Consider the following 27635-nt stretch of genomic DNA (forward strand, 5'->3'; position numbering starts at 1 on the left):
ATAATTAGTCCTAACTTTGTCGATTTTCATTAAATTTTAATATATTTTTTTTTAACTGTTTTAAAAAATATGATCAACAAAATGGCTATCTTGGAAATTTAATAAATTTATTTTCCTAAAAAAAATGTTTGATATTTTTTGAATTTTTGAAAAAAGAAAATCGAATATTATGTTATTCAATTAGAATTTTCATTTCCATACTTATTACTGTAAAAAAATTGCATTTAAATATATTGATTTTCCACGGAGATACTAAGGGTGATACGGGACTTCTGGGACATACTGTATAACATAATATTTATTAATACAATTATTCATTAAATTTATACGCGTAGTTAATGTTATGGAATAGTATTCCTAACTCCTAGGTATTTATGTTATATAATGTTATTATTCATTCAATATTTTGGCTATTATAATGTTTATGTTAGTCCATTTTATATTATATGTAACTAATACACGCGTGTGATATCACACGTTCCTACAGTATTTACGCAGGACGTGTATGTACATTAAAAGACTTATATAAGTTTAATTTGATGTTTTTAATGGACAAAATATTAATAAAGAAAGTTTTTTTTTTCAATTCTAAAAACGCCCCAAAAATGTTCAAATTAGTTCAACGTGTTTAGGGAGAAGGGGAAGAAATAAAACGTTGCTGTAGATGTTGTCGACTTTCGAACCATTGTCTTAAAGGGCCCGTTTTAAATCGTTAACCACTCTACTAATTGGTATAGCAATACGGTCTTAATTGGCATTCGCATTCTTCGTACAGCGTTCTTCCTAGACGTTTGTTTTTTGCTAAAATTTAAGAAATACGAGAATATATTCCATGGATATAAACACTAACAACGCTGCAACTGCAGCACACGTTTTTTAAACGACTTAATTTGTGTAATAAAATTTAAAAATAAATCCCGGCCTATATATCTTCATAATATAACAATATTTTACGCATAGTTTTATGCTGAAAACCATCATATGTAAAACTCGTACTCTAATAATTCTCGTTCAACCCTATCATGGTCAAAAAAAAATCTTTCACTATGATATTATATTATTTATACTACTTATTACTGACCATAATTTATCTACGTCAATACACCCTTTACCTTTCAGTGGTTTTGGCCTTTAGGAGAGTTTCTGTTTTGTTTAAATGCGTATAATTTTAATAACCGATATTCTACTCAAAATATTGCCCTTAAATTTTTGGTTTAAAAACATTGTTTGAAAATTATAACGCATGAGTGTAAATAAAACATTTTAATTTGCGTAGAAACTTATATTATGTATTCCCTTGGGTAATAATATTTGCCATAAACAACACGCACGGAGGCCTTAATAACATAAAATCAGCAAATTCGATAAATTACGTAAGTATTATGATGACAGTAATTATGTTTCCTAATCTGAAATAAAATCATTAAATATAATATAAAAAAGGTACACCGCATTTTGTTTGGTGAATAATTATTAGCATTTCTATATAATATGCAATTAGGAAGCATAATAATATTGTATTAGTTTAGTAGGTCATATGTTGATTTTTTTTCTTACAGTTCAAACAGTTTTTTTCCGCGTCACTAAAAGTTACTGCATACTCAAGGGAATATAAATTATATTAGGCGAATTCAAATTATAATTACTCTTGCCGTTATCTTTTCTAGAACTAAAACTTTGATTAACGGCGTAAGGGCCAAACTCGAACTAAAACTTCTCATCCAAGATTAAAGCATTATGTTTTTTTATATGACTCCTCAATTATAAAATATGTAGCTTTGTGACTAGTGGCTAAGGAAAACTAATAGAATTCAAACCGAAAAATTTTGATATGAAATTCGATTAGCGTCGCGATTGAATAAAAAAAATGAAAGTATAAGACTCAATACGCACGATTCAACCTGATATTACCTAATTATTAGAGATTTGTGAATTTTTTCTGGTCGTAAGTTTAGAAGTGAAGTTGCCTAGGTAGTGTAGTTAATTAGTGGATGTGGTACGCACACGCTTAACGGTTTGCAGCTAAAATATTATTATGTATACAGACAATGGTCCATTGTGGTAGGAAGGGGTAGGGAAGCGGTGAAAAAAATAAGAGAAATAAACGAAGAATGGCCAAAAGTTTAAATTACCAAGTACCAGTAATGCAATTTTCCTTATATAATATTTGTTCTACCCTACCCCGTCACTATTATATTGATTCGGTATAGGATTTTTGTAAGTGCATTAACGTTTACCGAGATAGGGAAAATATATACGCAGGAAAGTTTCCACCGAACTAATTCGCGACAGAGAAAAGTGAATTTCATAAATATTAAGAAAGTTTTGTTTTTATCAAAAATTTAGACCACGTTATTTTAGACTCTCCGAAGCTCGGAGCAGCTTGCAACGGGTCGTCATTAAATCGAATATCTACCGCTCTTCCGCGTGGTGTTATTATACCAGATGACATTTTCAGGGCATTATACCGGAACCAACAGTTTTTTTTCCCCGAACGCCATCCATCATTTGTTTATTGAATAATTATTATTCGCGTACAACTACTCATATGACATGCCGTTTGAATATAATAGGTACATATATGTGCACTTGACATGTAATATTATATCAATTCCTAATTCCAGTTCATATAATAATATAATACGTCTCATCGGCCACCTCATCTCTTCGCCACATATTCGATACGACAACGATTACGAAGATTTGACAATTTTACGTTATAAATGAAAATTGGACACTTCAAGTAATCACGTACTGTTAATATGTAATACCAACTATCTGCGTACGGTATAACTCTTGGTACGGAAATCTTTTACGACGTCCGTGAAATACACTAATGCACGCGCGTACACGCTTCGGTGATAATATTTCCGATCGCATGTGTTGTAGGTTTAGCATGTGTGTGTTTGAGTGTTTCCGTTAATATTATAAATAGTTAATTCGATTTTCGATCTCGGAGATATGGCGCACGGGCTTTGCGTGTAATAATATTATATCCTCCTCGTGCAGTCCGCTTTCAGATGAGTCGATAAATTCTCAGTGGGACAACACATACCCAAAATCCATAATATATTACTATTCTATTATGTATTATGTATAGACACTATTGGCATAGACACGTAATAACAACCGATATCAGTGAGTAAATAACGGCAAACTATGTAGATTATTCTCTTATCACCTTCTCTTTTACATTTTAAATATAATAAATGATATTATTACGTCGCGCGTTAAATCTTACATACAATTGTAAATTATCGTGTGAAATAACCAGAGTCAACGCATCAATCTATATTCAATTACCCTACCATAGGATATCCAATATAATATTATCAAATTCACAATCTAAGTCATAATTCATATTATAGGTGCACAAATGTTTTAATGTTGGCATATTATTATCTCAATCACAGTTGCGTTATTTTTTAGTTATTGTTGACATTTTAACAATTTATTATTGTTTTGGTAAAAAAAAAAAACTAGTTTCCAAATTAAAAATTAGGCGTTTGCATAATACAACCTAAATATTTCAATAAGCAACCAGCTATCAACTGTTCATATTATATTCTCTCCCTTTCAGTTGGACGATGTGTGGTTTTAATCCGATTTTAATTGAAACCCTACGACGAAAGAAATACGATGTGATATGTTTGTCTACCCTGCACGTTAAACTGCAGACAGAGATAGAGTGTTATAATAAAATGGTGTGACGGCCTCTTTACCATGTCGCTTGAAACTTGCTAGGTTTCGACCCACTGGAAATATAAAATAGGCCATAATCAATGATTAATTTTGATACAAATATCCTAGCAACATTTTCGATGTGAATATAAATCACAACTGAGAAAAACTAAACCTGATTAAATGATTTTACTTCGTCCGCAGAAAATTAAAAATATTTCCTTTCCGTGAAAACATATTGCTAAAGTGTCAGTCAACGTAGGTACACTTGTGATTAATCGGTCTACGAAGTTACTAAGAGATGACACGCAAACCTAAAGAAAAAAATTCTAAGTATAATTCCCTCCCCGTTGCGCGTTCGTACGCCATAGACCCTTTCGTCACTCATAGAAATTGCTCACAAACACACCCTTGTTGAACTAGTCTTATCTGCGGTGTCCAGGTCAGCTAAAATATCATTTTCAGAAAAAAGAAATGTTGACTGTTTGATTCGTACCTACTTATAAAGTACCTTTGAAAAAGTTGTTTGATATACTTATAATGTAACTATAAGTTCAATTATTATAAATTTCACTATTTCATTTATACCTACCACTTACTAGTGTGGATCATTTTGAAATTCTAATTTCTGAACAATGGATTCTAACAAAGATAGCTACACATAATATGTTGGAAAGCATTCTATTTTTTATAAAAAGTAGTTATTAAAAATTTTTAACTGAAAAAATTCTTTATTTATTTAATCACATAATTGTATGTATTGAACATTTGGTACAGACAACTTTCTATTAATATATCAATGTCATATTTTATAGATAATTATAAATGTAAAATACAAATTAGAAACATAAAAAAGCAACTATACATACACTCACCGAATTTATTGAATTCAAAAACGCACGGCAAAAATAAAAACAAATCACCATGTCTATATATCAATACAATATAATCAAACTTAAATGTATAGATAAAATTACATATTATAGTGGTATTCGTTACTGAAAACAATACGAGCTTCATCTAAATCACATTTGAGTTTTAGTTAATTGCTCTCTTAATCGTTATTTTATATTAATTTATTATATGATTTAGATAAAGCATATTATGGTTTCTCTATAATACGATTTAAAACATTTATTAAAATTGTGTAGGTGTGAGGCAATTTATCATTATTAGTTTTGTTTACAGGGAAATTATTTTCTAAAATGCAAAAAATAGGAATGTTGAATTCACAAATTAAAAAAATAAAACGAATTAAAAAAATATATTATAAGTACTTTATATATGTTTGAATTAGATTCAGGCATTCAGCCATGGATGAATCTATTTTATAGAAAATAATGATAGTAATATTATAAAAGTATATCTACTTAATGCGTGGAATAGTGTTATTTAACTACTTAACGTTAGAAATAATAATGCACATGGAAACGAAAGTGATAGAAAGTATTTAAACGTGAGTGTTCTGCGGATAATTTATAGGTTAGTCGAATCCAAAAAGGATATCAAGAAATAAAAGAGGTTGCGTTTAGATTAAAAGGCAAGACGATGATAATGAATTTCGCGATAAAGAAAAAAGTTTATATTAGAAGTTACTCCAGAAATAAATTTAACATATAAGACCGTGGCCATAATTCATTAGAAAGAAGTAAAGAACGACGCAGAGCTATAAATAACAGCTTTAACGCGTAAAAGAATAACGTAAATTATATTAATTGTCGTTGAAATAAATATTTAAACCTTCCGGACAGGATACAGTGACTGTGTGCAAGGCACGAATCTTGCTTCGTCCGCGCCGGAGCAGGCCAATGTTCTGTTATATAAATCCTAAAGCAATGATAAATCATCTCATTCGCGAAATGATTTTCCTTAAAGCATCTGGAAAACCCGTGCTGTATTGTAGAGTCACTGAAATTTCCTCGATATATTCCGACAGTTTTCACAGGTTTTTCCTTACACGTGATTCGGGAAATCGGTTGTAAAAACCAATCTGTTAGATAGTAGGTACGTATTATAATATACACGCACAGAATACCGTTATTTCCAATACCCAAAAAAGTAAGTGGCGGCGTGACAAACTGACAACCATTGCATTACTAGCAGAATTTAAAAAAATATTATATCTAAGTGTCAATTATTGACGGTGGTTGATATTATGTCGTATAAATGCGTTATTTCATTGAACTTTTAAATGTATAGGTGCATAACGTACAAATGTAATAGTATAATATTATCGACTGTTGTAGTGAGTTTCAATAATGAAAAGTGAAAGACTTCGAAAAATGATCGTTTTGCAGTGTACCAATAATAAGTCGTAATTTTTTTTTTAAATTGTATTAGCCGATTCTTCGACAATAATATACTAAAGTTGATAATAATAATATCTATATACGGTATCGAATTCGGATAAAAATCGATACTCTTCAGCGTAATACATCGGAATTTAATTTACCCGATGCTATGGACTATATACCTACATTTTACTTTATACCTACCGGCAGAAGAATACAGCTCGTATAATATACTTCATCCGCAATTATTTATTATTAAACAATACGCGTATTAAACTACTCGTGTGCAAGTTGGTGTGTGTAATAAAGTTCATACGGACAAACGAGTAATAAAAATACAGCGTAGGACACGAGATAAATATAATGTATATAATATTATGTGCGTCCGCAAAAGAGTAATGCAACGTTTCAAGAGAATAATAATGTTTAATGACCATTCCAGATTTGTATGTGAAAACGTAATATTCGTTACGGTATGCTGCTCTGCGAGGATAAGAGGTGTTTGCCGTTCATAAATCTGTGGAATCTACAGATGACATTTTATTTTTCATGTAAATGCATACGCATGTAAAATGCATTATTACCTATACATTTATGCTTTGATGATTAGAAGCCGAGAACGTATATCGATAATTTTCAAATATTTTTGTTACTTTAAAATATAGTACATAATTATAGAACATAATAATACAGCATGATATAAATATACTACCTACTGCTGTGAAAAAAAAAGCTTTAAATTGTAACATATTATTATACTATCTCGTTACCTACGTCTATAATCACATTACTAAACACTAGTACAAAAAAGTAATTGCTTTTTAGTGAAAATATTATTTGTTAGTTCACCGGTATTTCTTTACACTATATTCACACACACTATTTATAATGATTACTTACAGCTCACACATTCACATGACACGCACGCAGTCACTTAAAAAATTCCCTTTAATGTTGAATTCTTTAAGACCTGTCGGTATTGAATTTACTTAAACCCAATACAAACTGTACATTTTATTTTCCTAATTGTTTTCGTTATTGAAATAATTTACAGGCTGGTCAGTGTCCGAGGAAAATGAAAAGAAAAACACAATGCTAAAGTTTTGTCACACTGTAATGACGCGAAGCTACAACGAGTTGTTGGAGCATAAGACAAATTCGGCGTCGTCGGTGGCAGTTCGTTTTGACGCGGCGCGACGACTAAGTTCGTTTTTTTCGTGTACGATCAGGGGAACAATGCATGCGACCGATTTCACGGAGTTTTCAAAATCGTAATTACCGAGCACTGCACCGGTATCATTATTGTTCCTTTGCAACTTCCTTTGCTCCACCCCCCCCCCCCCCCCCCTACCAGAAAAAAACTTCTCCGGGACACGTCCATTTCATCTGCACCCGGTGTCGATATACCGCGATCCAGTGGCGGGCTTAACTGAGAAAAAAATGGACATTTGCCGACCTGGCCGACCCGTTCCATTACACGCGTTGTGACAGTTTTATGAAATTTTAATAAAGCACTATTTGTTTTTTCGTTTTATCACAAATCTGTTGAGTGTACACTGTGTATTGTAATTAGTGCCTAAAACATTGTGGCTTGTTTCATATTTTGGAAATTTTATTTCGATTCTTTAAGGCGACCATGCAATGTTCATTCAGAGATCCCAAGAAATACATTCGTCGTATTTCGTATGAAATAAAATAACATTTACAAGTAAATTATTAGGAAATTCTTAACTTAAATATCAAATAATTCCAACCTTAATATTAATCTATTCTAAGAGTTTTATAAGAAAAACAAAAAGTATTCCTGTAAACGTCTTGTTATATATGTTGACGTTCATATTATTATGATGAATATTTTCATTAAAAATCCTTCATATAATAATTACTTGTGATGGGTCCAGGAATCCTTAAATTCATTTCTTCTACGAACTAATATTATTCGTGGATCTGGACTCCTCTTCACATAATTAGAGTACTTCTCGTACACAGCACCATAAGTTCCCAAAAACGATATCATGATAATAATATACATCAATGACGACAACAAGTCATATAGCAGGAATTTAACTGCCGGGGGTTAACGAACTATAATATTATTTAGACTTGATTATTAATATATTATGCAAACATCTACTTGAATGAAATAATCATATTATAATAGCTATAATTTTATCAATAACACATTCCTAATCCCTAGAAGTCCGTTATCCAGCAATCTTCAGCGACTGAACTACATGGACGTGCTATTGGACTGTTGATTGATTCCGGGAAATCTGAATTGTACGCGGAAACTGACGACGCAGTCATCACCGAGGTCGAGAAATAAAATTCGACGATAACATAAGGTTTTTAGGGTTCCTACCAAACATTCTATGGTGTAGCCAGTGTCGAACTATTGACACAATTGTGTATAATTGTTATAATATTATAATATAGTCCGCAAACTTACAATCGTTGTCGCATATTACATAATTTATTGCTCGTCTACTACAGTACATACAGCGGAATCAGGCGAAAGAAAATTGACGAGCGAAACGAACGAAATAAAATAGTATAATACAACGACCCGGCCGAAAATCAGTGGTGCCTATGCACAACTGCTGTTGTATAATAATAATAATAATAATAATAATGAATAAACACGCCATTTCCGTCGGCGACGCGGTCGTCGGTCGTCGGATAGGTGTCTGCCATCGACGCCTCCGCTGTTTCAGCGGTGCGCTCGTGCCTCTGTGTGCCCCGCCATATATTAAAACGTTTCATTTTGTCATCATTAATAAAGCCATTGTTGAGAAAAGCGTATGTATATTATGCGTATACAGACTCAAAAGCGGCGCGAGAAAATGAAATATTTTATGTTTATTAGAGCGCGCCTATGTTATATATATACCTACGTACATATAATAGGTGGTGAGAGGACTGGTGGCGACGTTTCTTCCAGATGACGTGCATCTGAAGGGTTGCACGCGGTCCAAATCGCGTCTCTACCAAAACCATGTTTCTCTATCACTCTATCTCTCTCTCTCCCACCCTCACATACACGCTCTCTCTCTCTATCTCTGCATTGTATTATATTAATATATTATGACGTGTACGTATGTATAGAGACTCGTATTCGGGTCCGTCTTCGCGTACGCTAGTCGATCACAGTATTATTATTATGCAGATGCACGTGATATCTAAATGAGGTGGCGTTCTGGAAATATTATATTTTAGTCATCAGTGGTTGGTCAGAGATTTGGAGTATGTATCTATGTGTTAGCCGATACGACGACCTCCATTATTAATTTTCAATATAGTCAGTGTAGATGTGGGTAAAATTCAAGTTTTAAGAATAGTTTGTTTTATTTTTATCGTCACGAACTATATTATTTACTTTTAATAAATAAATGTTTCATCACCAATAATCGGATGGTTATACACCTACATTAGTGATCACGTGTTAGTGTCTAACGATGACAATATAATATACCTTTTTATTACATTCCACACGGTGCAAAAAATCCATCTGTGACTAAGAGATTTTTTTTTTTGTGAAATAAGATTATTACAATATACTACGTTTCCAGCGATGTCTGCAAACGAGCTTAGAATTTTCTAGTTTATCAGTTAGTTACATCAATGATATTATCGTTATAATATAGTATTGGCGTTTTCCGCCTGGCGACGTTATTGATTAGATTGTGTTTAAAATTGTAATTGATGACTTTTCTAACAAACTTGTTTTTTCCCCTTTTACAATATGACAACGGAGCTTTTTTCACATCAGAAACAATTATTATAATAGTGAAGTACCTGGATTTCCTTAAATTAGTATAGTTATAAATCGCGTATAATAATGTTCAAATATACTTGTCATCAGCGTCGATGCACATAGCGTCTTTCTGATTCTTTAATAATAATTATTTTAAATATGATATCAATTAGCTATTTTGACAACAAATGTACAAAAACGTAATTATACTACATAACATAAATTAAATTCTATCATTTTTATAATTTTATCAGTAAAATACCTAAGTATACGAATAGGTCAAAGATCCTCACAATGATACTATGATGTATATAAACTAGGTAATATAATATTATAATAATTGTAAAAAAATATTGTTATCATTATAATGTACGACTGTAGTATGCCTTTATAAATATAATAATAAATATTATGTTTTTATATTTATGTATTATATACAATTAAATATCGTGCCCGCAAGTGTTCTAGAAATGTATATTAATTTTGATTATTCATTTGTATTTATTTTTATTACTGTTTAGAGTTTACTAATACAATGTCGGCTATAAATCAACTATTTTAAACGATTGGACCAAAGGAGGAGAATACACCGGTCATTTGCGTACCTAACTATATTTCGTATTGTTTTTCTGAGATTTACTGATATGCAATATAATGTATGTATATTGTATAAAATATGTGTACCTATAATAGTTGATTGGTAAAATGTGTTTTTGCTGAAGGTTTAACCATCTAATAAATCGACAACCATTCAAGGGTCATAAAAACATCTCCTTAATTCCATGTGTGTGTTCCACATTGGTCGATAACACATATAGAACCGTTTTAAAACCATATTAACAACATCGTTGTTTATACGTTTGGACTGGAATATCGTCGAGTCACTGGTTATCTTACCCGTAACATAATTTTAACTGCTTATTTATTCGTAAGTTCTATATTACATAACAAAATATGTTATTATTATGTACATAATATATAATTAGTTTGATAAGATAAATTATTAAATTACTCAATCCAGGACATAATTTTTTTCAAATTAAAAAAAAAAAAAATTATACATTATATTTTTATTTTATTTTTAATCAATGCTACTAGTATAATAATCAAAATATATCAACATTTGTAATGTGCAAGGTAGAAGAAAAATAAATAAATAATTAATTATATTATAATAAAACCAACTTCCAAAATAAACGAGACTACCTACCTAATAATATTATTACACACAGATATTTTTTAATAAATAACTTTCTTTTAGATGAAGATAGAAATAAATAAATAAATAATGACAGCAATGAAAAACGTTAAAAATACATTTCAGAAGGATGAAAAATTGAAAAAGTTATCTTTATCTCTGATTTAATGAAGTTAAACTTATAAGTTCAATCAAAATTAACGCAACAATAAAAAAACTGGGTTCATCACGCTACACAATATTTTTTTTTAAATAATATTATATAAACTATATTTACCAACACATTGATTACTGAGACTAAAATAATAAAATTAAACATTTTTACTGTACTTTTTTGTATCGACTACACCTAATGTTTACTATTTGGTTTAGTATCAATATAAAGTAAAATTAACTCGCAGAAAATTACAATATTTATATTAGATTAAATTTTAAATTTTAAACTATACTTTATACCTAACTACCTACTACTAAAATACAGACAGTAACTAGTATCGCTAACCAGTATAATTTATCGGATTGTCCATGACTAATGAGATTTTAGTTAATATATTAAACTAAAATATTTCTATAATAATACAAAAAAATTGGCCTACTTTTTTGGCATAATTTGGAAATCTTTAAGAAAACACAATAATATACATCACATAATAATGTAGTAAGAACGCTCTCCCCTTTTATTTGATTAATAATATGTAGTATCGTATATTAAAACTTATAATATTGTAGGTAATTTAATATGGCAATGTATAATGCATATAAAATTTATGTCAAGTTAGTACAGATTTGTAAATTGAACAGAATATCACAAATTAGTCCATTTTTTTTTTAAATCTCATACAAAAAAATTTTGAAGATTATTGGTAAAAAATAATAATTACATATTATAATAGATATATTAGAACCTTTTAAATACGACATGAAGAATAATTTTTAAAACAATACTATATATTTTAATAGATTTAAAGTGAGAGTATATACGATTTGTGAAAAATAATAAGAAATTTTATTTTATTTATTCATTCATAAATTCAATTATTTCCATAATTCCATTTAGGCTATATTATAATATTATCTGATTGTTGTTATTAATTATCTTCATTTTTTATACCATTTATTTTTTCCATATGGATATTGTAACATTTATAGTAGTTATAACCTTCTATACAAAAACAATACCTAATATACAAACAAAATAGGTAAGTTAATAATATTTTAGATATTTTAATTTAATTGATGGATTTATAAGCATGTAATTATATGATTTAAATTAGGTCATATTATAATATTGACATTTAAAAAGTATCAATGTACAATATAATATGTAATATTATTGTACACTTTTTAAAAGATTTTTAAATATTAAATTAAACTATGCTGTCGAATTTAAAGGAAAACAATACAACAGTAGGTATATGAACAATTAATTTTAATCAATTGTTTATACATTATTAATCAACAAGTAAATATATATATAAAAAAAAAATCAATATATCATAATAATTTTGATGTGTAAAAATATGTATAGTATAAAAATATAAAACCCAGTGGCAAAAACATAATCATCATTCCATTTTTTTTACTACCTAGTATGTTTGTTTTGAACTTTGATTTTGATTGTTTTTTAATTAAATGATACAATGTTGTGTCCTATATTATTTTAAATGTTAAATTATAATATATTATCTTCCAGGCTGGATTGAATCTAAATGATAAATTTATTATAATTCAGCGAAAAGATGGGCTATATATTCATTTCGAGTACCTATATTGTAAAATTATAGAATATTATATCATTTTTAATATTAATTATGATGAAAATTGTTTTGATTATTTAAAAATTAGGGGTTATAACTATCTTTAATTAAATATATATCTTGTGCTATTTAGTCAAGACGTTGTTATGATTATCAAAAACACATTTTAACCTTTAAATATAAATGTCTAGTACCTATAGAGTGCATACACTAATTATTTCGTAAAATTGTAACATTTTTTAAATTATTATTTTTACATATCATATTATGCATGTCATAGCAAAACCACATTAATCATAACAAAAAAATTTTATTTTTCACAATTTTTTATTATTATCATTTAATGTTGTAACTACTCTGTTTTTAATTGTATATCGCTAAGTAGAAATTATTTTATAGATTATTTCAATATCTTCAAAAAATTGAATTTTGAACGAGTAGTTAATTATTTGATAATTATTTTAAGTTTAGATGAATGGATTAGTGTCACAGGGGTAGCACGCAAATGTTGGTCCATTCACTCACACACTATTCCGCTCATCAAAACTTTAAGTACTTGAATAATAATCTAATTATTCTAACTAATAATTAACTACCTACTCGTTCAAAATTCTATTTATATGTATCAAAATACTCAGAAAAATATTTTAATTCCGTAAATGAAATTAAAATTGGATGTGGTCCTTAAAAAAATGCATGTGGTTGGAAGGAATTCAAGCCCCCACTACAAGAAATGTTTCAAAAAATATTTTTTATTGAAATTCCCATCTACTATTAACGTTAATTTATATACTATATGCGTATAATTATAATTTATTGCATATTTATTAAAGTTATATATCGAGTATTATTAAAAATATTAATTTAAGATTAACGACAAAAAAATGGTGTTATATTTTTATTGTATAACTAGGTTATGGTCGCGATAGAATTTTTCATCGCATAGTTAGATAGTCATTAATGCCAATAGAGAGCCATTATTATACTGAAATGAATACCTAAAATATATTTTATCCTAAGTAACAAATTTAAATTATCAAGTAGTTTTTCTAGACATGTATGTACAATACTCATGAATGGATATTTGAATTAATTCATATTTTTACAATTAAATAGCTATTATGATTTTCTTAGAAGTATATAATTTTAAATAATTTTTAACATATTTATCTTATCATTAGGCATTATAAAACATTTTATATTTTCTTAGTCTCAATATCATAATATTTATAACAATAATATCGATCATACATTTATATTGTCCTAAATAAATGTCAAATAGGAACCTGTGTTGTGTTTTCCATACAAGAACGCTACACTGCCAGTTGTTGTCTTCGTCTTACAATTGCGTAATATAACACATTTACGCTCAGGAGAACGCGTTTAGCTCTGTTATTTTAAAAATTAGAGTGAATCGACCTAATATTAAACTTCATGGAAAGTACATTATCTGTGTTTGTATATGTAGGTTTTTACGATAGTTCAATTTTTAGTAAGTTATGCGTATAATATAATATAGCGTAAATTAAAAATGCTCATAACTTACTGAAAATCTGAACTGTTGTAAAAAACTCACATACAAACACAGATTATGTTCATACAATAAAATTACATAATTCACTCTAATTTTTAAACAAACTAAGTTATACGTGATCTACTGAGCATAAATTTGGTATGTTATCCACTTGTAAGACGGAGACAACAAATATCTGTATAGCGTCTTCTTAATTGGTTTTCGACTGATATCTTTTACCAACTTTTATTTTATTGTTTATTTTTCACAGAAAATATTTAACTATCGGACATCAAACGATTCGCCGTCCACTCAAAAATATTCGGCAATATCGTTTGGAAACCTATATTAATTTGTGAAATTTAAAATGAATTACGATAACAAAACTTCATTGTGAACATATTGAATGCAAACTTCAGTTGACAATAAATGTGTAATTGAGTGAAAATATGATTTATATTTTTTTTTGTAAATATTTGCACAAAAAAAAACATAATGTGTGGCGTGAAAAAAAGCTTTTATAAAATTTCAAACTATCTTGAAAGCGACTTAAATACTCTAAATTCTAAAATATATTTCAATATGTTAAAATATAATATGCAATACAAATATTTACGTTATATGTTCCACGTGAACATCGGAATATTTAAGGATCGTTAAATATCTTAGCAGTAAAATTTTTTTGTTTCCTAAATTTCGAAAATATTATTCGTCGTCCTTATAATATTTTAATGTATAATGCATTGTAAGAACAATACAGTTTAAAAATAAGTGTATTTTTTAATTAATTCGATGAGATAATTTATTTAATATCTACCTACATAAATCCTGTATAAAGTGGTATGATGCTCATTTCATCAATTTGAAACTATTTAAAATTAAAAATATATATTTCGAATATATTGATATATTATATAATATTATCGATATTAATTAGATGTAGAATATACATTTTCGCTTTTTCTATACATTTTTTTTAATAAACAAATGCGTACCTATACATTTATAAAATAATGAATGATTGTATTCTTTGAATAAAGACAAAATTGACTTGTAGCAAATATAATGACTAAGCTATGAATTGTTCAAATTGAAATATGAACGAATATGATACAAATTGTTATTACCTTTAGTTTTTAAATATCTGTTTCAGATGCTAAATCATTTAAAATATTGTATTCGATTCAGTTATTCAAAATAAAGACAGATGTAGGTTATAACATAAGTCAATGAAAATAGAAATTATTAGTTTCAAATATTATACTATGATGAGTTTGTAAATTTAAAATTAAAACAACTGTATCAGCGTTTACGGAAGATTTATAGTCGATAGCAACACGTGGCCCAGATAACACCTATTCTCTATAAATTCGATACGCACGTTAAATGGTTGTAATTGGGTTTTATAAGAAACGAACGATTTGATAATAAAAAATTACGAATATTTTTTTGGGAAATTCAGTGGGTATGTGCTGTAAAATTATATTTTTTATTTAAGTGTATGTTTTCCACTACTAAACGGCTATATACAATTATACGTATAGATTCAGGTTTGTTTATTCAGTGTGTAGGTAAAGTATACATGTGAATGTAATATATAGGTGTAGTTCGCGGCCGGACATATGATGGTTGCCGTCTGGTTGACCATTTGTTTTGTAAATAATAATTTGGGAAAGAGTGCGTTAAAAAAAAAAAAAAATGAAAAGATATAATAAAAAATATCGCGTGACTTTTTAACGACGTGACCAAATTGACAGGTAAACCGAGGGCGGCCTCCGTATGCGCGAATAATAACGTGCACAACCGTAGGTACACACACATTCATCATAAAACACACACAACTCGTATTTATGGTACATAATATACGCGTACACACACATATTTATATATTAAATATATGTATATATATTATGTATAAGTATAGTAAAAATAAGGGGTGAAATTACCTTGACCCGAAACTCCTCCTGGACGGGCGTTCAGCCAGAACAGCAGCGCCAAAGCCAAAACCACCGGACGGACCATGGCTGCAGCGGGACGACGATTTTCCGTGGTTTGGCGGCGGTTTGTCCGTAAAAACGGACCCGGACGCGTTCGTATAATTTTGAAAATTTAATACAAATTTTTATTATAATTATCCTTTACGGGTGGCGCACGGTCACTCGGGTTCGCACGTCAAAATATCTCTCGAGGGACTAGGTCCGTTATCAGCCCACATCGTACATGATGTGTCCGCGCCACTAACGGGGGGAAGGGGGTACAGTTTCGGACCGGTTCGAGGCCGGATATGATCGACGATCGCACCTCCCGCGAGCGGTATTTCGGCGGTTACCTCGGTACGCAAATATTGGTACTCAGACGAATCGAAAATATCACACTGCGGTGTCGGCGGATACCGCGAGTACGAGCGGAACGTACGTGACCGTTGCCGTGCGATTACCACGACCAGCGCGCAACGTGACGGTTAGGCGACTGGCGCGCGACAGAGACTTGATGGCGGGCGCTCGCTCGTGTGGTGTGTGTGTGCGCGCGTGGTGCGCCGCCGTTCGTAGCGCGGCGCCGCCGGCCGGCAGGCCGACCGACCGGACTCGTCAGTCGGTGGCAAAGTGCCCCCTTCTCCCCCCTCGAATGGGCACAGAAAAGTCCCGCCCGACTTCGCTGCGATCCGTCGATCCATCGTATCTTAATACTAATTATAATAATGTGATGTGTCCGATGAAACAAACTGCAAAAATTATATTGTTGTTATTATTATTAATACAAGTACGACTGGGCCAATACAACAATATTATATTATTATGAATAATATGATATTGTTTTAGAATCTTTTTAGAGATTTTTCCAAACGGCGGTCATGACGTATTGTTAATAATATTGTTATTATTCGTATTGTTACTAGTCGATAAATGATTTTTTAAATAAGACTCAAAATTATTTTAATATTATAAATATCTATGCACTGGTGTTAATGAGTGGAAAAGGGTAACCACGGCGGCGACCCGACGCGGAAAATTAATATCGAAACGTTACACGCCAAGTTCGCCGACATTTCGACTTTGAAAACGGCAATCGTTTGAAAACCCACAGGAAACCGCATTATTTCTTGCACTACTATTCGGTTCGTGTTCGCATCTTCGCGGGCTTACCGATAGTGGTAACCTTGCGGTATACGAAGGGTGCACAGACCGTTGGGATGATAGCGCTGATGATGATGATGATGATAATAATAATAATATTAATAATAAAAGGTATTCATGGTGCCCGTTCGAACCGTTTTCATTGCCTGCCTACCTGCCTGCCGGCCACGACTAATTTCCGGACCACGATGATTTAATTTAAAAATAATATGAGTGTGTGTAACTCCAATAACATTGTAGACTTTGGTGGATCTATGTGGTGATATCAAACCTCAAGGAAATCCAATTTCGTTTTATAAAACAATCTTAAATCGTTATTAATATTGATGTGTACAAATTACATATATTATGCAGAAATACAATGTTATATTCAGCCCCCCTCCATTATTAAAATCTTAAATTTGCCTCTAATTGTACTGTGCTCCAAGTATATACAGCTACCTATAGTATCATAACTATAGCATGGATTTTTATGTAAATGCACAATTTTATTGAATGTAGTGCGATTTCTTAATTCTGATTAAAAGTGAGCGATGTTTCTCAACACCCTACATAAAACAAAACGTATTCATCATTACATTTTTTTCACGTCATATTTTGAAATAAATTCATTTACTCAAATATTTATCTATTCACAGACATATTGACAATCATCATTATTCTGCGGGAAATCTATCAAATCTGTCGTAAATTGTAATAGAGAACATTGTAATACATATAAGATAAAATAGGTAAACGAATTTTGAAAATGCCATATTATCTATAATACAATCTATTATATTTAGTTCGTTAATTTGCTTTTATATTCAGTGGGTACTTTTCTTTTGATTCTATTTTAAAAATGAATTTTAGATAAAAACTTTAGGGTCGGGCCACACTGCGGTATATATTTAATTTATTTTTGTATTACATAATCTTACAAAAAAGGATAACATAATATTTAATATTTACATATTTTGACATATTTTGATATATGTTGATGTTTTGTTAAAGATATAACATTAATCGAACACATCGACATAATTTATTGGTATCTATTTATATTATTCATGTAAGTGTTTGGTTTTATATTTCTACGTTTTAGAACGATTTTGGCCAGGTATATTTATCAGAACTGTTGTTCGTCTACGATTTACAACAATGGGTATTTGCGGTAGAATTCTAATGATAGATTTCGGTCTTACTTTGGGGCAGTACGATTTACAAACACGGCCATGCAATTCCTTCAGTAGTTTCTGAGAACATTCTACAAAAAAAAGAAAAAAAGACATAATGTATAAAATCACGTTTACGCTCTGTTTCAGCTCTGATCGCATGATAATGTCTTAATTTTTTTTTTTTACAGTGCACTTAATGTTGTTTAATCTGCTATGTAAGACGTATGATGTCATCTCGCTCCATGTTGTACATTACTCTTCGTTACACAATTATTAAACACTGTGTTTTCCCTCGATGATAATGAATTTCCCGGACATTTTTTTTTTATCTCACTACGGTCTAGGCATCAACCTACGATATAATCCCCGAATGTAAAATCGCTCCTATGATAATATTGCCTTTCAAGTTTTTTTCACCAAATTTCACTGTGGGGATCACAGTGATTAAAATTATAATAACATAAAGAGTTTTCCTCGAGTGAAATTGCATAAATGAAATGCTCAAATATGAGAGATGATTAATTTAATTAACATAATATCCTACTAAAATAAATTATATTGCGTGGTAAAAAACAACTGCTCTAAAATCCTAAATATTAAAATGTAATATATTTTACAATTTCACAAAGGATGCAAATTACTTCTGCTGTCAAAAAGCAAGAAACAATAGTTTTTAAGCATGATTATTATTTTAAATTCTGAAGGAATATGAGCAATTTATTATTATTCATGCTATTTCTGTATTTATAAAATACATTTTTATAGATAAATGGGTAAGCCCAAATTACAAATTCAAACATTTTTAAATATAGGTAAATCATTGCAAGAGAATTATATTATAAATCGTATTTAATGTAAAAAAATATTTAACTCAATCCATTTCAAAATAATTTAAGATAAGAACATTTTGCAAACGCCAAATTTGTATCTTTAGATTTATAAAAAAATATTAAAAGACTTACGCATATATAATCCAATAATTTCAAATCTCTAAAACAATTTTAATATAACATTTTAATGAATACCATATTACCATATTAATAAAATCCTAATATAAACACTTAATGAAAATATTGTAATGTTAATAGTTTTCATATAACAATCAAATTCATTTTTTTTAAACTAATTTCGCTTAAAATTTGAGTCATCAAACACGTTGTCAGTCAATAAACTTCATATTTAGGGAAGTTTATTAATTTTATTTTTTCCATAACGTTTCACAAAAATTACATGTACCTAATTAAATAATGATAATAATTATATAATAGTAAATATCAAACAATACATTTATATTTAAATGGGTTTATTCATTCTTATAAATAAATTATAAGCTAAAAAAAAATATATAGTTACTAAAACCAATCATGGTAAAATGCCGCTTATATATTTAGAATGAATTAAAATAGATTCAAATTAAATATTAATAATAACCCTTACAGCATAAACATATATATTTCCTAACTATGGAAAAATATTTTCAGGAAAATAAATTGTCAAAATATTTTAAAAAGTTGCGTAAATAATTAGGAAATATTTAATTCATATTCCTTAGACCAAGAAGTTCATATTTTTGAAAATATTTTATAAAAAACATATACAAAATATATTTTCAAAAACATTTTTACGGAAACCTTATTAAGATATTAAGTCAACATTTGTATGCAATCCTATAGTACAATATTTTGTTAGAATCAGAAAATAATATTTATAAAATACTGTTAGTCAAATATTCATTATTCAATCACCACAAAATATTATCATTTCCCAAATACTATGTGTGGGAACGTATGGTAAGATTATAAGTTTTCACAAGTTATCCGATATAAACATTTATCTATAGGCTATAAGTCAATGGCGCAAATAGGAAAAATGTTTAGGGGGGCTCAAGCCCCAACACATTTTTAAAAAAATTATAATTTATACGTTCATACGTTTAAGAATGGTATACTATTATTTTTGAGGGGCTAAGCCCCCCCCCCCCGTATTTGCGCCACTGCTAGTGTTTAACATTTAATGTAAAAACGTATTGATTTTGTGTATGATTATTATATAACACAAAGTGACGGTTAGAAAAATGGAATCTCAAATAAATATTTTAATATGGAAGTTTTGTTGCATATGATAAGATCTAAAAATCATAACTAACAATAATATTATTGATTCGTTAGGTATATCTATTATCTACTATACATGCACAAAGTGTTGAAGGATAAAAATGTTGAGATATATAACGTGTTGTGGAATATTCAACTCACAAAAAAAGAGGAATCAGTTAGCCGGATAGGTATTTGATTCACACCGACCCAGTAGTTGAAAATTAGCTCTTCACTAGCTAATCAATGAACATAATATTACCTATATTGTCTTTTTTGCGTCCAATAGCTTAAGTTTAAGAAAAAAATATTGAAATTGAGAAAAACCAAAAACAACATATTGTGAATATTTTGGGTACGAGCATCATTCTATTGTTAAGAGTACCATTACGTACGTCAAGTTACTGTATTTTGATTATTCGTATGTACCTAACTACAATAATATAATACTAAATACAATAAAAATAATATATTTTTATTTATTTATTTTTTTATTTTTATTAGCCACTAGTAAAAATTATGATAGCTCGATGATTATAATAGATATACATATACATTAATAATATATTACCTATGTATTTCTATGCGCTTTTCGGAGAGTAACTAATAATAATCACTGTATATTATGTTGAGTATAGACTATAGGACAATGTTTAATTAATTTAAAAATTAATTTGTGTTAGTTTTGGGAAAAATTGTGGGTAATTAGTGGGTAACGAAAAAACAATAAAACATTATACCTAGATACGTTTATATTATGCCAATCTAGAAATACTTGCGTTTAAACAAAATTTTGAGATAACTTAGTTATTGGCAATACCACTATAATAATATATGGTTTTAATAATATATTATTTTTTTTATTTTTTGATCTTAAGCCATCATCTGGCCATCAGCATTTGAAGGGAGAGGGGTGGTCCAGTTGGTTCGAAACATGTGTATGTGTGGCGAGGATTTGTCACCAAACCCCACGTGGTCATCCGGGAACTATTGACGCTGACCGGTGCTTGTAATCAGAACACGTTTTTGGGATTGAGGACCACCACCACGCCACACCAGGCCAAAATTACATAATCATATTATAACACGTTATTAGAATGTTGTATTCTATTCATTTTTTATGTTGTTAATTTTTCAATATCTCATGATTTAATTAATATTTATTTAATCAATTTAAAAATGAAAATTCAAAAGCGTACTTATCGATTCAACATTAGAAGATAAATAGTTTTTTAATTATTTTGACGTCTTGAGTAAAATGTGACTATCTATATAATAAAGTATTTAATTTAAAAGTGACTAGGCATCGACTTTGTATTAATAGATGATTTTGATTTGAAAAAAAATGGACACTTAGTACCTATAGTTTTTTTAATATAGTCTACCCGAGTCAAGAGTTCACAATATTTTAATTAAACGTAGTTTTTTTACATTTTAACTTTTATTGAAAGTTCTTAGAAAAACATAAAGGAAAAAATTCATCTGATAAAACCTATAAAGTATCCCAAGAAAGAAATATTCAATTTAAATTCATAAAGTCGTTGGAAAGACGATTGTTCTATAATTTTCTGATACGTCCATCTAATAGAATTGTGTTCAATTATATTGTTATAGCAAATAGAAAACAAATGGATACAAAGCAGACAGATCTCTGTTACATTTATATACACCCGGTAATAAAAAATGAATAAACAAACTTTAAATACCGATACAACCGTTGTTAATTATTACAAACATTTAATTTAATTATAAGCGTAAAACGTCGTGTTTTAATTTGTTTGATTATTAAAAATGATTATTATTTGCCTTTTCGAGAACAAAAAAATAAAAACAATTATTAAATGACAGGTACTTGAATAGGTTCACGAGTTCGTTGGATACGATAATATACGAAGTTGCCCTTAACACGCGAGCGTGTGTATATTATTCGTAAATATTAATTTAAAATTCACAAACAAAATTGACTCGATCAATGTAACTGCGGCGGTGGCATGGCGTCTGGAGTGGCGTAACATTTGATTGGAAAAGCGATTCCGCCGAAGAGCGTTTATCGGGACTCGGTTGATCGTTTAAAATACGATCCGGTATATGGTATGATAATACCCGCCCTTTTAACCCCTCTTTTAGGCGACCACACAGGTAAAAGTATCCCAAGAGGATAATTGATTCTGTAACACAAAATGTCAAATGTAATAGATAATGTGGATGGAATATTTGATCAATTTTTCACCCAACGTCTGCCCACAGTGGTAACCGTGGTCGCATGATGGTAGATGTTGAATTAAAAGGGTACGGAGGCGTAAACTCTACCTGCCTGAAAATAACAAATAACCGTAAATACGCTGTTCGTGTTCCGATTTACAGCTAGAGCGCATCAGTGGCGCGCACATCCTTTTCTCAAGACAATATTTTATCATAATATAAATAAAAATAAAAATAAAAAATAATGTACTTATAATTGGTGCGCATACTGATAATTATTACTATTTATGTCTGTAAGGAAGAGTTACTAACTATTATACTAGCGAATAACTATTATTATCATCTTTCAGTTTTTGATTTTTACAGAAATAATCTCTTATTTTACGATTATACTTACGCAGTTTTAGCTAGTAAGTGTTTATTAATATTACAAACATTGCTATTTGATAATCATGTTGATATTTTAAAGTAGAAGGTTAGGCAGTAAAACAACTAAATTAATTTAAATAATAGGTAACATTTACTTCATGTTGTATAGAAATACAAAGAAAATGACGACAAAAGTTACAAAATAGGTGACGTCGTTACGTGCGGGAGGGGCTTTACTAAGTCAGTTTTCATTTAACGCCGAGAACGTGGTGTGTATAGAGATTCATCACAATCGGTTTTGTACCGACGCGAATCTGATTAATACAATAATACCGAGGTATGCCTACAACATACGCGCGTTTCCATGATTAAATTTTAATCTAATACAAAATTCTCTGTATGTTATAGTCGTGATATTATATATTATATACTGGTATTGGCGTCCGATCCATATGCGACTACCATATATTCCACGATTCTCCGTTTAAATCCCTAGGTAAACAGTGCGCAAAGAGAAGAGAAGATAAATAATAATAATATGCGCAATATTTTTATATTATTATTAATAGTAATAAATAATAATAAATAACTATATCCCTGCAACGTCGGTCGGACATTATAACATTATGTATAGGTATATTATAATCTACCTAACTAACCTGCAATACGTTTCGTTGCATAATAAGATGAACGCTTCAACTCGCGGCTGAACTAAGTTTAATTTAGCAAGTGACCCAATAACTCGTCCGGTTAGAATTTACTTATTTTCATATAATCATTCAGGACGCACGTCACCGACAACTACGGTTGCCGTTTGCAGCTACTGTGTGAACTTTTGTGTATAATACCTAAAATTGGATACAATTAATGTTATTAGTTTAATAAAATAGGTTAATACAAAGTTTAAAAAAGTGTAAAGTAGAATTATAGGTGATGCATATATTGTTTTTATTGATCTGTAACAATTGATTACAAAAACAAAAAATACAAAACATTTTTTAAAATACATTTTAGTAAGTATCTATATGTATTTAATATTTATATTTTTCTCCATTTTGACATCATTTGATATATGAATATTTTATAAACATTTATCTTTAAAACCTTATTTTAATAAATCTACATTACAACTAGAGTTGTTATCTTTTTCATTAAATAGCCAAACCATCGATATTGTAATCAATGAATATTATTAGTAATATTAATAATAATAATACGTTTAAAATTTACAATGTTGTATGGAAAAAAAAATCCCATGCATTTGCTTTAAAATTTTGTGTAACGTACAAAAGTAATACGTATTACAAACAAAGACGATTATAGAACCCTTTGAATTATTATTGTCTTAAATATTGTCATGCGATTTTACGTAACCGTGTAATAAATATACTTCCAGTCTTTCGCAATTATTTTTGGGAAAATTTCAAAAGTCTACAGTCGGAAAGTTTACAAAGTACCTATATAATCCCTTTGTTGTACTTACTGAAAAATTATAAACTTACTATAGTTTATTATAGACTTGGAAACAAATGACTATCTAACACCATAAGTTGTCATATAGAGTTTTGGTAATTACTATGTACCATTTGTATATAGGTACACTGAAAAGCGTATTGAAATGTAAAATAATTTAGTTATCAATATACTCAGAAAAATGTTGAGTTTTATGAGTGAACAAAAGACATGTATACTTATCTAATTCTCAACGCATGAAAAAATCATTTCATATTTTTATACAGTTCATAAAAATGTTTCCGGATTTATGAAAAAGCTCAGAAAGTAATAACATACATTTTTTGGATGTAGGTTGTAGTATTATACAGTTATTTTTTATGAAGAAAAAATACAAAAAGTAATGAATATAACTTTTTACAGCAATACGATAAATTAAATGTATTTACATTTATTTTTCTCTATAAAAAATAGTAATCATCAAACATCTTAAACTGACCAAAGGCTGAAAACTAAAAAGTATAGTAGGTAAGTAAGTAGTTAAGTGTTCTTCATACGTATTCTGTTTCATGATTGGTTATACATACTAGTATGCACCTCAAGAACCAAATTATAATTTATTAATACTTAAAATTATTTATTTTTTTTACTACTTATTATTTTCAAATTAATTTCAACTAAAAAAATATATAAATCGGTAATAATAGTTATATACGCACCTTTACTGGCATACGTTATAGTGTTCAATCAAATCTAATTTATCAATTTTATTTGTGAATTATTATGTCAAGTTGGTTTGGTAAAATATTAATTTAAAAATTCTAAATAGAGTTATGAGCAACATTGTGAATTAATATATATAACTGTTTTTATTTGTTTGTTATTTTTTTTTTTCATGCTAGAGCTTTAACAACAATGGTAATTGCTTCATTCATAATATTATCCATGTTAATGATTTATAAATGTTTTTGTTTACTTGATTAACTATTTTATCTATACTAATTAGTAATTTATACAATTATAATTATTTTAAACAGTGCATGATTCTTAACTGAATTATTTCTTGGTAGCTTATACTTCTAGAATTAAATAAATAGGAAACATTGTAAAGTTATGATAAAATAATAATATAATATCGAAATGTGTACGTACCAAGCCTGAAATCTCTATTTGATACTGTTTAGTTAGAATAAATATGAGATATCCATAAACAGTATTGAAGATATTGGTTGGTGGGTTGTTGTTATCCTACTTCGGTGTTATATTATATATTATGAACTTTATGTATAGTAAAAACAGGTTTATTGGCAATTTTCCCATATTTTTTTTTAAAAATTATTCTTATAAACGTATATATATATATATATGTATATATAATTTATATATAATTTTTTATGACATATTATGAATGTTGAAAATCAATATCATGAAAGTATAATATTATTTGAATTACTTCAACTTGGAACTTATAAGTAATAAATTATATTTCAGTAGGTACATATATGAGTGTATGTGTCTATAATATTAATGGTAGGGACTATGGCAAGTATGGGCACCTGTCCCGTTACAATTTCTGAAAGAAAAAAGTGTTTTTAATATATTTTATTTGGCAGACATAATATGTCAATGAAAATACTATAAAATTTCAAAGAAAAGTAAAAAATTTACCTACCTATATATTGTTATATCAAACTGTGGTCGTGTGTTTATTGATGAATGCATCTATCATATATTTCCAGCACGTACCGTGGTAGTAGTTGTTGTAACTTGTATTGTCCAAAATGTATAACCTTTGCAGTTTTTAGTTTCATTCTGTAAAATGGGCCAGCAGATGAGCTTGGTATTGCGAAAATATTATAATATTTGACATTATTGTATTTCAGGTTAGGTTACGTGTTATTTTTTTTTCTTATCATGTGAGCAAAATTATTTTTTTTACAATAATTATATTACAAGAAAGTATGCATAGACATTAAACATAATAGGTAATACATACTCGCACGAAGATGTAAAAAAAACATTTCGTGGTTAAGATAGGTATATCTATTGATATAATAATTGTTATTGCAATGTGGGTACTTATGGGTACTGGAGATTCATAAGAATGGCAGTTATTATACGATGAAAGTGATATAATTTGTATTATATTATGTCGTCTGTATCATAATTGTCTATACATTTTATAGTAATTTTGCTATACTATCACAATGTGATGTTTGAATTCAGGCGTGGATCTGGCGGGAGGGGGTAAGGCTTAAGTGCTTTAGCTGTAAATTTAAAATATAAATAAAATTGTTATTAAATCGTATCTATAATTTTATCTATAATCTATTATGTAATCACTAAATTGTAATAATGTATTTTGTTCTGAAAAAAATATGACCACTAACCACGATTCAGAATTTTATATAAATGCCTGTTTAAATGTAGGTATATTCATTGGTCTATATTATAGATTTAGGTAAAAAGTTTTTATTTTTTAATAACTATTTTCCATTAGATATAACAGATATTATAAGGGCATGGCGATATAGTATATAAATAAATTCATCATCATCCATACATGGCAATACCTATAACTTTAAATGCATAAGAATGAAATTAATTAATTAAATGTTTAATATATTATATTAATATACGTCCACAATTATTTCTACCAAATTTGTCAAAATGACAAAATGTATAAATTATTTTGTCTTAAAAAATTAATAACATTTTCAATTTTTGTAGTAAAGTCTTAAAAATGTATGACAAGGTTCTTCATAAGTAGTTCCTCAAAAATATTAATAATATATAAGTAGAATTAGCACACGTAGCCTAAAATTAGTCAAAATATTAAAAAAATTTTATAAATCGTAGAATAGAAAATTATAATTTGATTAATAGAAGAAAATTTCAATTTTTATGATTATCAATTTTTGCAATACATAAAAAAAATTTAAACCATGTGCAATTTTAACTTTAAAATTTTAACTTAATATGCTCATTGAAATTATTTATGGAATAAATTCCATTCAACTTTTTAATAATTCTA

At 28.8% G+C, this 27635-nt stretch overlaps 1 protein-coding gene across 1 annotated transcript in view; it reads right to left on the reverse strand.

Moving 5' to 3' along the window:
- LOC100166234 overlaps window positions 1–16694 on the reverse strand; it is a 567258-nt gene extending 550564 nt beyond the window's left edge. Inside the window, exon 1 of the mRNA XM_001952454.5 lies at window positions 16141–16694. Coding sequence (XP_001952489.2) covers window positions 16141–16216 — 76 coding nt within the window. The 5' untranslated portion in view covers window positions 16217–16694. The remainder of the gene's footprint in view (window positions 1–16140) is intronic.
- Window positions 16695–27635: the final 10941 nt, after the last annotated feature.

This window comes from Acyrthosiphon pisum, chromosome X (assembly GCF_005508785.2).
Source record: "Acyrthosiphon pisum isolate AL4f chromosome X, pea_aphid_22Mar2018_4r6ur, whole genome shotgun sequence".
NCBI classification, from domain to species: domain Eukaryota; kingdom Metazoa; phylum Arthropoda; class Insecta; order Hemiptera; family Aphididae; genus Acyrthosiphon; species Acyrthosiphon pisum.